Here is a 13,888-nt window from a genome sequence, read left to right on the forward strand (position 1 = left end):
AAGCTATATTTGTATGCTAAAAAGCAAACTACAAATTTTCAAGCTACTTCTCAAGCCGAAAGATTCCAGGAAACATTAACTTTTCATAGTGTGTTCTTTTTTTTTTCTAAGGCTGTCATTTACCTTCGAATTTAAACAAAAGAAAGACCCGCAAGTTAGCCGCATTACTGTTTGTAATGTAAATTTCATAACAGCATCTTCATCTCATGATTGTGTTGTTCTGTTCAAATTTGAACCGGCTTGTCAACAAACTAATTTGATAGATTTCAACAGCACCAACTACAATTTATTGATATTTGAACAGTTCAGCAGATCTCCTGCTGGAAGCTCTCAGGCCTGCACTCAACCCTGCTCTCCCTAATGGTTTCATTTGCACTCCATTACATCTCATATCACAAAGACCTGTCATCTAAACAAACCAACACCTGGGTTTGCCGGCGATGCAGGTGAAATAATAGCCTAATGAGCAACAAGCAGGAGCTTTCAGATGATAAGGCTAGACATTTCAAAGGACTGATTTGCACTGAGTCACTGCAAGTTTTCAAAACCGTGAGGACAATTAGTTGAGGACTGTTTTCAGTTCTCAGCTCTGTGTACCACAATCATTTAACTTTAATCGCAAAATTGACTTCATGAGTGCACATACAGTTGAATCCATCAGCATACTGTCTCTCAGCCTCATACACATTTACTAGATACCTTCAAAATATTAACAGTCATCATTTAGAAAAAAAAGCATCCTGTCTATTCAGCTCTTTGCCTACTGAAATTCTAACTGCTAGACATTAGGACCCACTACCCTCACTATTATTAATGCCCTTCTGCTCAGTCCTTTTAAAGTAGCAGTAATTAAATACCTGCTCAAAATATCACACAGTAATTCTGATATATTTCATAATTACAGGTCAGTTTTCAAATTTCCCCTTTCGAAGTCTGAAAAACGAACATAGAAGCCATTCAATTACGTGATTATATATCCAGTAATGGGTATTTAGACCAGCCAGGACCCAGGTCCTTATCACATTCCAGTCACAGTTTTTCTTCCTGAAACTGTACTTTCACAGCTATTCTATCCATCAGCTGAACTCCGGCGGCTAATTAGAAGAACTCTCTGCTCTCTGGGAGATTAGTTCTAGAGCCAGTGTTGAGTACAACAACACACTTTGCTTGTCGGCTTTATGTACCAATCTTAGCTTCTTCTTCCACAGAGCTGTGACTTGACATTTCCAGGTTTGTTATTTGTCACCAAAAACTAAGTCTGCATCTATGAGGCAATGCTCATGAGTCCTAAGGCCAGGGCAGGGCACAGATCGTCCAGTTATAATTTAATGTTGGGTAGTGGCATTCATGTGGATGGTATTTTGAACAAAACAGATTAAGCACACTCCACATGGCAATAGTACTGCCCGTGGAACCGGCCTGTATCAGCTGGACAATGTGTCCCACCAATTAGCAATTAGTCCACCAAAAGATAGTCTGACCAAAAGGTCAGACTATTGACCTGTCCTTCAAACTCACTAGAAGGCTGTCTGCAGGATGTACCATAGCCAAGCAGGCTCCACTCCACAACCCACAGGCCCAAAGGAACTGCTGCACCAGATATGATGGGACACCTTTAAAGGTTATCTGTCAATGCAGGAATGGACACCTGTGAAAGGGGCCCTAAACAATACTAACCGGGCGGTGTTAATATTGCAGCATAAAGAGAACGGGACTGAAGAGATGTTCCTGAGGTACTCTGGAGATTTGAGAGATGCTTGGTTGTTCCAAATGGGGTAGACCGTGAAAGTGTAGTGAGTACAATTTAGACAAAAAAATGCATTACCTTACACCATTCATAATTATGTTTGTATTGGTGTAAAATCAACTGAAAATAATAATCACTGTTTTTGAGACCGTTTATATCTACAAAGGGATGAGGTCTGCTGTTATGGATTTAGCTGTTTTGCAGCAACACATTTTTACAGTAACCCAAGATGGACAACACCAACAGTATCTCCACAGAGAGTGTTTTCACATTTTTTGTATTCATCGGGCACTGTAGGTTCTCCTACACATATGGAAAAGGACGGTTATGTGGGTTTTCATTTGGTTACAGTCTCCAAGTTTTCTGCCAGAAGCCCTTCTGGAGTTTACAAATAAAATTAGATGATCATCACTGTCACAAAGTGCCCTCAAGAAAAAACAAACCAGATTTTTTTTCAGTGTCTGGTAAAATCAGATCATTAAAAGTATGATTCCATTGCAAGAACTAAAACAAAAATCAGGAGCCACTTAACAAAGCCGTGTCGATGACTCACTGCCATTGAAAATATCACCGTAGCCCCTTAACTGGCAAGGGCCCGGTGACGGGCCGTTTGTAGTCCCTTTTATATGGCAGGCTAGACCCTCCCATTTTTATTGACACGTCATTCGGCCAATCATGTAACTGGCTGCACCAAATCACCTGACAAAGCTACGTGACGCCCTCTGAGTATTATTGGCTCTGGGAAACCCATTTCTTAACATTATTGGCCGAATGAGGTGTCAGTCAAAATGGGCGGGTCTAGCCTGCCATATAAATGCACTTCATTCGGCACGCGGACCAGACGCAGCCGATTAATAGGCTATGAAATGGGTTTTTCAGAGCCAATAATAACCAGAAGGCGTTATGTAGTTTTTGTCAGGTGATTTTTTTGCTGCCAGTTAAGGGGTTAAAAACCTATTGTAGCACACTCAGAATTGTGCAAAAGTCTTGAGTCACCCCTCATTTCTTTATGCTTTGCTTCCATTTTTACAGTAGTCTTGAGCAATAGTTCTCCAGGCACTTCTGAGGGTCTTTCAAAGCTTTTCTTTGGACGATGGCTGCTTTTTCACTTATTTTCAATCATTTTAAGAGGAATGCTTTTGTTGTGTCACTTAACACTGACCATTCATTCATTCATTCATTCAAGCACAAAAAGGGGATGAAACAGTATTGTTTCTAAATATGAACAATTTAGCAAAGAACCAATTTTAAATTGTATCTTTAGACATTTGCAGCCCTTTGCAAAAACAAGACAGTTTTTCCATTTGTTTAGTTGAATCTATGAAAAGATAACAAAGTTTGACAGGCATAAAATCGTATTATTATACCAATAAAGTGATTCCCAAAGAGCTATTAGCCAAAAACCTGTCATATTCCAGCATGGTGTGCAGTGTGTCCATAAGAAAATTGATGAAACAGGACAAATGGAGGACAAAAGAAGAAGTAGAAGCCCTAAATGCTACAGCAGATGAACAGCATCTGAATGTCATGTCCTTAAGAAATATGAAAACATCCTGCAAAGACCTGACACAGGACCTTTGAGATGCATCTGCCCCTTTGTGGGTCATGGATTGGCGTCCTCAGAGCACAGACCTCGATATTATTGAAGCACTGTGGGATCATCTCGACAGAGTACAGGGCAAAAGGCAGCCAACATCCAAGAAGAGCTTTGAATGTCCTTCAAGAAGCCTGGAGATCTATTCCTATCCCAGCGGCCATGGGGCAAAAGACAGGGTACCCTCTGGACAGGTTTCAGGGCTGACACAGAGACACTGACAACCATTCACACTCACATTCACACCTATGGGCACTTTAGAATCACCAATTAACCTGACCCCACTAAAACTGCACATATTTCCCATTTTCTGAGCAAAATATAAAGAAATGAGTGGTGGCTCAAGACTTTGCACAGTACTGTACGTTAGACATAATCTCACTCATTATATGCACAGACAAAGCTTGTATATTTTCTTTTCAATATAAAAGCCACAGACACGTACTTTGGAGATGTGTGCAGTAGTTTAATGTTATGTTTGCACTCAAAAGAGAATAAAAACTCAGACAACGATTTAACACCGGCATTATGAGATATGTCAGTTTAATGAATGAGAAAGTGGACAATTTAATTTTTTCACAGTCCTGCTCAGTATCACAAAATTTATAGTAGCCTTGCATTTTTACCTAAACTAAACCCACTGCTGCTTCTGAGTTCTCTAATCCAGCAGAATATTTTCTGTCTGCTTTTCACCATTCACTTACATTTTGCGGTCTAATGCTAACTACAAAGGGGAAAGTCTTTGGACTCGTGTCCTTTTATAACTTCAAAGGTGCTGTGTAACTATGAATGGCCTGGCAGCCTGAGATGAAATTAATGCATGATACTGTGAATAGCAATATGTACTCTATATTTGCATGTTTCATAGTCCAACAAAGTATCCAATAAATGACAACCTAATTGTGCTTTTGTGTTTTGTTTTGATTTTTTTATGTTTAGGTTGAATGTACTGTCTGGGTTCATTAGATTAACATTTTCTTTTGAATAAATGTGCCAATGTGCCACATTTACAAATTGTAACATAGACAGCAGGAGGTGTTTTTGGTGGATGGTGGGCGTACAAAGCCATTCTCACACAAAAGACTGGGTTTTGTATCCAGACTCCCATCTGCGGTTAGGTTTAGGCAACAAAAGCACTTTGAATTGGGTTTTGATTGAATGTAAATAAACACATTGTGTGTCAAGTCACTGTTGTTTTTTTTTTTGTTGTTTTTTTTACTTCAAGTACACCGTGATCTTTCCTCAGTTTCTTTTCCAAGTAATGTGAGTGCTGAAATGTAACTATAAAAATGCTGAATAGTGTTGTAGTCAGTACAAATGGATAATGTGGAACAAGAAAGAATATTCTGGCAGAACAATCTAATATCTAATACTTTCATAATTTTAAGGTTTTAGCAGCCACATTTTTTTAAATGACCTAAATTACCAAAAAGCAGCGGCATATGAAATATGTTTTGTGTTTGCTTCATATACATACAGTCTAAAGTCACCCATCATTTACCAGGAAAATGGGAAATTGGTGAAAGTGTCAGTTCAGTTTAATCTGGCACACCTCTGATGAGGCTTCAGTGAACAGGAAATGGATCAACTGAAGGGCCACACGCATCTCTCAGGTCCTGTATCAGGTCTGTGCTGGATTTTTTCCTACTTTTTAAAGGACCTCTTAGTTTCCTGAGATTTTTTTTAATCAGCAAATTCCACACCTGTCTGGGATACGCAAAAGTTTTGGCTGATAACTCTTGTGTATCACCTTGTTGGTGGAAAAATACTATTTTGTGATGCCAAACTGTGTCATCTTTGGCATTTTTTAATAGATTCAGCTAAAGAAGTGGGAAGAAAGTATGTTTTTTCACACACTGCTAATAACAAAGTGCCTGAAGATATTTAAAACTGGTTCTTTGGTGCTTTATTAATGCTTGAATGATTCATAGATCAGTGTTAAGTGGCTTAACTAAACAAAACAAAACAAAAATCCTCTGAAAACGTTCAGGTACAAGGACTCAACTGAAAATGAGTTTTGCACAGTACTGCACTTGTAGTACTAACAGTAAAAAGTGCCACACAGTGGTACTGGCTTTTGTAGACAGAATTAATGACAGATTTTGAAATGTCTTTTATTGTGAGCTTTGCATGTGTACATGCTTTTTAATGTCACCTCAGACTAACTGCTGCTGTGTTCATGATTTCTCAACAGTAAAAGGAAAATAGTAAAAGACAGATCCACTCCCCACAATGCACTGATAGCATCTCAATGAAGACACTGATGCGCATCTGTAAGCAGACAGGCATACTTCTCTCACCATCACTATTTTTAATAAGTTAAAATGTGTGTGTGTGTGTGCGTAGATGCATGCCATACTGGGGTTTGCCTTTGGCTTGACACGACAGTTCCAGGGTCTCTCCTTCCCTGGTCAAACCCTGAGGATATTCTACCACGATCTTAACTTCTGGTTTGTCTGGGAAAATGAAAAAAACACAGACATAGTATTAAATATTCAGATATCATAAGTGGCAAGATATAGGTTCTTTAGGATGAATTATGGGCTGCAATAAAATTCTTTGTAGTATCACATTAGTTTAAGGACCCCCCCCCCCCAAAAAAAAAAAATTTAAAAATCCATATGTATCAAATCTGTGATTTGTGTTGAACTTGAAACTGCTACATCATGTGACATGCAGAACAATGAAGTTGCATGCCAATCAGCTATCCTGACTTCACACATTTATATGAAATGAGGGTGAATTTCAAGCACTAACCAAGCAGCAAGCAGATCACATCCAATATCTTGACCATTCAAAGCTTAAAATGAGTAATCAATTCATATCAGAACCAGTGAAGAGCAGCAAGGATGGCTACAATGGTATTGTTTAACAAGTTACAGTCTTTGGGTGTTTGGCCTGCCTTTTAAAGTGCCAGAATAAAGGGAACTGCAACAGTGTGAATGGCTTTTGAAAATCTGCAAATGAAATTGACAACCAAATATTGGTTAAATGTCTTAGTTGGTGCATAATTTCAGTCACTAGACTATCAAATCAGGATTCCAATGGGAGGCCATCTGCCCAAAAGCTAAAGTTTTGTTGAAATTGGGTCATGCAACAAGACAATGATCCCAAACACAGAAGCAAACCTGTACAAGAAAAAGAGAAATAATCAATCAAAGTCTAGACCTCAAAGATCCTGAAATGCTATGGTGGGAACTTAAGAGAGCTGTGCACCAATGGATGCCATAAACCTCACTGAACTGAAGCAACGTTGTGAAGAAGAATGAGCGAAAATTGCTCCACAATGATGTGAGGGACTGATAAAGTCATAGAGAAAATGATTACTTCAAGTTATTGCTGCTGAAGATGGTTCTACAAGCTAATGATTCATGGGGTAAACTTTTCAAGGTCCTGTGAACATTTTCTTTTCCACATGACTGTAACTATATTCTGTAAATACATACAGTGTACTTATATTAGATTTTCCCAGAGTTAACTTGTATATGGTAAAAAAGAACCGGGTACCCCCAGTATAGACTCCTGGAGAACCCCACAAAACACAGAAGTGTGAGATTAGGAACCATAACAGATAATTTTTCCATTTAATGCCTCCTTCTCATATTAATGCTAAACAGTGGCATGTTAAACACTGCAGGGGTAGACAAACAGTTGTTAGTAACAGTCAAAACATTCAGAGCACCCATTTGAAATAGCTTCTGCTGTTATAAACCAAAGGGGAACTGTGCCTGAAGAGCGGTTCTTAAAAGGTGTAAGGATTAAGAATACCGTAAATACAGCAACAAGAACAACATCCACGACCTGCCTCAGCAGTGTTCGAGTGTCAGAGGAGGTGAGGTCGTGTTTAAGTTGCTAAAAGGCAACGTTATTGTTGAGCTGAGCAGAGTTATTAGAGCTGAGCCACTCCGTATCTTCCTCCAGGGGGATTTGACTTGACATTAAGTAAACAGCTTGTGCTTACAGAACATCACACCAGTTACATGTGAGCATATTTTTGGTGGAACTATAAATGAAAGCAGACATCCAAGCATAAAGCATTAAGGAACGATAGGTGGGCACTGGGCAGGATCATAAGTAGCTCGGCATGTTCAAAGATACTTCCTGTTAAAGTTTCAAACACACTTCAGGAGCTGCTACAACTAAAAAAAAAAAAAAAAACAGCGTGTAAGAATGCTGCTCTGACAGTCACCGTTGCGCTATTCTCCGCACCCGTGGAGTTTTGGTCGTTTCCGTTGCACCGACTGTTGCTGGTGTTATCAAAGCCTTGTTTTTTTCACCTCGGGGTGAGAAATGACTAAATGTAATGTTTTATTCAATCTATCAAATGGATCAGGGACCGAATTCGTTCTCGCTACGCACTGAATGGGAAACGGAAGCGCTCGTCTCACTTCCAACCTTTTGCTAAGGTTTAAAAAGACCAGGTATGTTTTGGTTGCTGATTACACACAATGAGGTGTCCTACTGAAAGAAAATAATGGAAGAAGCAAGGGCAAAGAAGATTTGCCTTTTTATCTCAGTGTCTGTAACTAAATTTCACAAAAGGAAAACATCATACCTATTTTTTTTTTTTTTAGCATTTTTTGTAAATAAAGTGGATGACACAAATATAATTTATCTGAATGTAAAAAAAAAAGAAAAGAAAAGAAAAGAAAAGAAAATAACAGCTTTAGTGTGCATGAGTATGCTTCCCCTTGGAAAAAGTAAAGTTTTGTTCTTGCTTTGTATTATATTTGTTTTCTAACCTGAGATGGTATCGAGAAATACACCTAGTAATGAGCTATTTTATTTCAGAGTAAGGTAATTACAATTTACGAGTAATAATGCAAATTTTTCTTGTTCTTTCCATCTTTTTACCACCTAAATCCACTGTTTGGCACTTGTGTTTTTAATCAGACGGTAGACGGAATGATCGAGGCTGAGTTATGACTTCAAAGCTGGCGTTAAAGTTCCACGCTGCTGTCCGACCTTCTCGGCAATAAACAACACGTGTCTGGCTATCCATCTGTCTAAATCACACCCTGTCAGTGGCTGGCTTTCAGTTTCTGTGATGGACAGCAGATGGGCAAAAAGCCAAGTCTTCTGCTCAGTGGGCATGCTTGGATTTAGACAGCAACCCTTTGGTTTTATTTCCACTCCAGGCGCTACATGGCATCTTGCAACTTTTTCTTTGCTCACGACGTCATCTGACCTTGTCATCTCTGAGCCATAAACATGAAGGACACCAGGCATCTGTAGGATGTTTTGATAACCTGAAGTAGTCATAGCAGAGCTTTCTTGTCTTTGTTTGATAGAAAAATACTGTGCTGCCAGATCTGGATGCTGCCACTTCAGTGGAAATGAAATAGTGTCTACCATATGCAAGAGAGCCATTATCATTATGCTAACTGAATTATTTGCTTTATTGTGTGCCTCACCTCATAAGCACTCAAGACGGCACTATCCATCTCTCGGCAGCCAGCTGACCTTATGGGAAAAACAACCCGGCATCCGAGCAAACAGCTTGCCTTCTTATACACATAATCATTAGTGTCTTATTTAATTATGCTGTCCCCTGACAATGGGCTTTTTTCCCTTCGCCTTTTCTTACTACACAATACTCTCCATTCCACTCGCAAATTGCCTACACAGTGGGTGAATGAAATGTAAATCAACTAGTGCACAGCATCTAATCAGTGAACAAACTCGCATGGCACTGGAGAAACAGCAGCAGTAGGCTTTATTTTAGTTTTGTCATTCATAATGTTCTTACCAGATATTTAACTGAAGGGTGCAGTTTTTAGATATGTTCATGGGAAGGACATGTAGTATTAAAATAATTATAGGGGAAATGCAGCCAGTTCAGTGGGGTTGTGAAAGGTATGTGTATCGTCAAATTTGTGATGAATTAGCTAAATACTCTCATTTGGTGTATTTTTCAGTATTTAAGAAATACAAAAACCACAGTGTGAATTTTCCAATCAGTTTTCTGTTAGCTAATGGCTCAGTCACACTAGAGCAAAAAGGAGACTGCAATCTCCTTGCAGCTAGAAATACTTGGTAAATTTTTTTCATGTTTGGCAACAAAGAACAAGTAGCTGTGGCAATGAACTGTTGCACACTCCACCTCTAGTTGAGCACTTTTGATTGCAAGATGATTGCACATTTCACCTGGTGAGAGGCAACCTGTCTCCAAACAATCAGAGGAAGACTTGGATTGGCTGCAATAACTGCAGACAGACCGGTTAAGGTTTACAAATAATATCCATCTAATTTATAAACACAGGCAGACTTCCAACATGCTGCGATAAATGCGAGTCAGTGTGCACAGATGAGCACAACTCATCTGCAATGGGTCTCTTTGTGATACGCGATCCACTCAGCTAACTGCCAACTGGTTGCATTCTGGTTATATTCCTATATAAAAGCAAGGCTGCCGAGCACCTAGGTCATTCTGCAGTCAAATTGTTGCCCTGCAGCAACTACGTCTTTATTTGTGGAGAAATTTCAGAATTTCTGTCTCAAATCTTTGAGGTTCTGCTTTGAATCTAAATGTAAAGAATTAATGTGAATTTCTTTGTATGTAGATGGCAACAGATTTTTGTTGATTTATCACACTTAATCACCTGATAATCACATTACATTAACCAGTTGCAAAGTAATTGCCAACTTGACCCGAATTCAATCCCAAACTGATAGCAGACTCACTCAATCTCACCTTTTCATTGCTGTCTTGATGCACCAAAGTCACTGTGAATATGGGAACTGACTGGGTGTGGTCACAGAACTGGTCCCTGTCTTCAAAGGGAGGAGGGGGGGGGTGTCTCTGACCACTCTCTAAGCCTGTGTGACTGAGGCCTGAGGGTATGTTTATAGTATATTTCCAGTGCATTTTAAATTTGCACAAATAAAAGACAATAATTCTTCAATTAATTAAAAAAAATGTTGGTCATTTGTTTTCCTTAAGAAAAACAAACAAACAAAAAAAAACAAAACAAAAAAGGAACATACAAACGGTGGATTTTGTGTATCATCATGTCCCTCAGTGCTCAATTAGTAAACATTTAATTAATTCATACCAGTTGACTGTTAGTCCTTAGTCAGTACACAGAGAAAGAAATTTCCCCCTGAAATAAACAACTGCTAATAAACTAATGTCTCCTTCAAATGCACTAATAAACTGTTTAGCAGAGTTCAAAGAGAAGGTGGAGGGCATGACTGTCTATGTCTGCTTGTTACCCACTACAGTATGCAAAGAGCATGGCGGCAGCAGCAGCAGCCCCTGCACGAAGCTGTGTGAGGCACTGAGCCGGGCGGTCCGTGTGAGTTCCCTGTTATCAGAGGCCAGCAAAATGCCATTCTGCCTCTGTAGATGAGCTGATCTCCTCCTCTCATGCTCAGAGAGAAAGGTCAGATAGTGACAGAAGAGATTTTATTTTTTTAAATGAAATGCTAGGACATGCCAGAGGCTAAAGACATAAGGTTACAGAAACAATAAATAAATAACTATAACCATTCGCTATCAACAAAAAGATCTAAACTTCCAGTCTAGAATTTTAATTACTCGTTACATGCGGCTTCATAGTCTTATTTATGTTGTGCTATTGCAAATATTTGTTTGTGATGCCAAGTAATTCCTTTATATTGCAATTAAGTGTGCCCCTGGAATCAATTATGAGCCACATATTTTTTCTTCTAGGTTTTAGGGAACATTAAGTTGACTAAACAAGGTCAGATGGTTAGATGGATAAACAGTATGTTAACCTACATGATAACAGGGGCATTATTTTAGAAATTAATGAACAGTGAGTATGTGTGTGCCTCACATATAAGTCCAAACAGCACATCTAAAGCCTCTTTCGCTTGAGGAGGTAACCTGAAATTCACTGGGTATGTTTTGTGTGCATGTTTCGTGTAGGCATCTCTAAGCCACTTGTTATTTTTGGTTAATATAACCAATGTGGCAGAGAAGTACACATTGGAAAAAAGGCTAACTGAAGTGGGATACAGCTCAGAGGGTGTGGTGGTTTAAAAAACGCTCTCTGAGATACTAACCTCACTGGTCTTAACAGTCTAAACAGCCGTGCCAATTACTGTATGATGAAAAGAGCTGCACAACTGGAACTGGCTTCTCCAGGAAATTATATGGTGTTCTGGATAGTGCACTGTGTCACGGTATGAACACCAGACACCACAAATGTGCAGATGGTTAGGTAGTATTTATTTGGCCTTCAATAAATACTGAGAAGAAGACCCTAACCCTAATGAGTGCTGATTACCCATATATATTCATCAGTAGACAAATATAAAAACAAATGGTTTATAACATGGAGCTGAGCACAGTGCCACTTTAACTTGTCCGTGTAGTTTCAGAGCCCTCTGTGGACAAGCAGCATTGTACATGAGTGAACATTTACATCTGTCCATCCTCAGCAGGACCCTGAGGTCACGCAATAAGGGCCTGCTGACTCATCATCATATAGGACTGAGAACTAAACATGAAGAAGCTTCTCCCTTTGAATTTGAGATCTGTGGGTTTGGTTTTTAAAAAGCAGCTAAAACCTTTTTTTTTTTTTAATTTGAGCTCGTTTAACTTTTAATCTTTATTTATCTATTTTTTTTAAGCATTTTCTGTGTTTTGTGATATTTATCTTGAAAAGTACTATACAAATACATTGTTACTTTCTAATACATCAAGGATATTTGTTTAACCTGTATGATGATATATCAGCCTAACTTTTGAAGTGACACAAACCATAAAAAAAAACATTAAATATGTTTGCATCATTACACCATGACTTTTGTTATAATAAACATTATAATACCAAACTATAAGCGTCTGTGTCCACAAAGAGCTTTGAACTGCTTCCTGGTCCTTAAGGTTCAGCATTCACAGCACTTGATGTCCCTTATTTAAAAAACCCTCATCATTCATAAATTAAACACAACAACAACAACAAAAGCAAACAAACAGATTTTCCAGTGTAATTTCTCTCCCACTGTCCAATCAAAATCAAAAAGGAGGCCAGACTTGAAATATTAACACTATCAAAGGTGAAGAAACAACTGATTCTGGCTGTCACTGATTACCCTGTGATTTATGATATAACACTGAGCTAATATGGTGTTAGCTAACCACAAATGTTCACAATGAGGAAGTGTGAAAGTGCTAAAAGATGTTTTTGGAACAACAATAAGGGTGTAAGAGACAGTGTCCTAGAGCGAGACTTAAGAGAGAAAATAAATTGCAGACAGTATTTAATCACTGATGGTAAACTGATAGAAAAACTTTACACATAGTATGAAGCACATGTGTATAACAGAACAGATTTATTAATAATTATGTTTATATTTTATTATCTTTTCCACTGTAGCTGTACATCTGTAGCAAGTAAATTTAACACAAAAAGTAAGGAAATTTGTGTTTGCTCCATTATTTCTTTGTTGTAACAGTGCTTTTTGGCAATAAAACTTATACTGTTGTAAAGCCTGTTTATTTCCCCTTAAATGGTGCCACATTTATAAGGAAAATGCATTCGTGGGTTGAGCAGCAGAGGTGAATTTGTGGGTTGCACCCATGAAAAACTCACCAAATCTTCTCTGCCAATGCCAAACTGCTTATTCTACTATTGACTCTGTTTGTTGGTGTTTATTGGACTGGATGACTGATGTATGAAGAAATAAATATTGGCAATTTAACAATTTGTTAAAATTTCATTTAACAAACAGGAGCCTCAGCAGCATGTGGAAGAACCATAAACAGCCACAACAGCCTGGCACTTCCTCCTCATGTTGGTCACACACTGCTGTGGGATGGCATCCCATTCTTCAACCAGTACTTGTCCCAAGTCAGCCAGTGTGGTTGCTCTGCCACAAACAGCACGCCCAAGCTGATCCCACAAGTGCTCAGTGGGGTTGAGGTCAGGCACGCAGGCCATCCCATCCTCTCCACTCCCAAATTCTGGAGGTAGTCTCTGCTAACCCCGCTCTGTGGGGGCGAGCGCTATCATCTTGGAGGACAGAGTTCGGTCCCAGACTGTGGAGATATGGGGTTGCCACTGGTTGCAGAACCACAGCTCAATATCTCTCTGCATTGAGATTGCCTCCAATGATGACGAGCCTCACTGTCATCACCTGGGGTACCAGAAGCTCCAAACATGAGTCAGTAGCAGAATAAGCTGTTTGACATTGGTAGAGAAGATTTGGCAAGTCTTTCATGGGCACAACCCACAAACTGAACTCTGTTGCTCAACCCACAAATGTATTTTCCTTACAAATGTGGCACCATTTAAGGGGAAATAAACAGGCTTTCCAGTAGTATTATTCCAATAGTAAGATTTATTGCCAAGAAGTATTGTTACAAACACAAACACAAATTTCCTTACTTTTTATGCTACATTTATTTGGTTTGCCATTCTTAAAATGACTGATTATAGATTAGGAAAAGAAACACTGCTATAAAATATTTATTTTCGCTGCACACTTAGGATATTTTCCACACAAAAAAATAATGATAATAAGTTCTTAAATATGCATCTATTTGCATTCATCTCCTACATCTGCAGTTTACT

The 13,888-nt window shown here is 38.8% G+C and overlaps 1 protein-coding gene across 4 annotated transcripts in view; it reads right to left on the reverse strand.

Moving 5' to 3' along the window:
- cadm1a (cell adhesion molecule 1a) overlaps positions 1-13,888 on the reverse strand; it is a 491,156-nt gene that overhangs the window by 79,464 nt on the left and 397,804 nt on the right. For all 4 annotated transcript variants that reach the window (XM_030745617.1, XM_030745616.1, XM_030745614.1 and 1 more), the window contains one exon: positions 5,701-5,797. In XM_030745617.1, coding sequence (XP_030601477.1) covers positions 5,701-5,797 — 97 coding nt within the window. The remainder of the gene's footprint in view (positions 1-5,700; positions 5,798-13,888) is intronic.

The sequence above is a fragment of the Archocentrus centrarchus genome, chromosome 14 (assembly GCF_007364275.1).
Source record: "Archocentrus centrarchus isolate MPI-CPG fArcCen1 chromosome 14, fArcCen1, whole genome shotgun sequence".
Classification (NCBI taxonomy): Eukaryota; Metazoa; Chordata; class Actinopteri; order Cichliformes; family Cichlidae; genus Archocentrus; species Archocentrus centrarchus.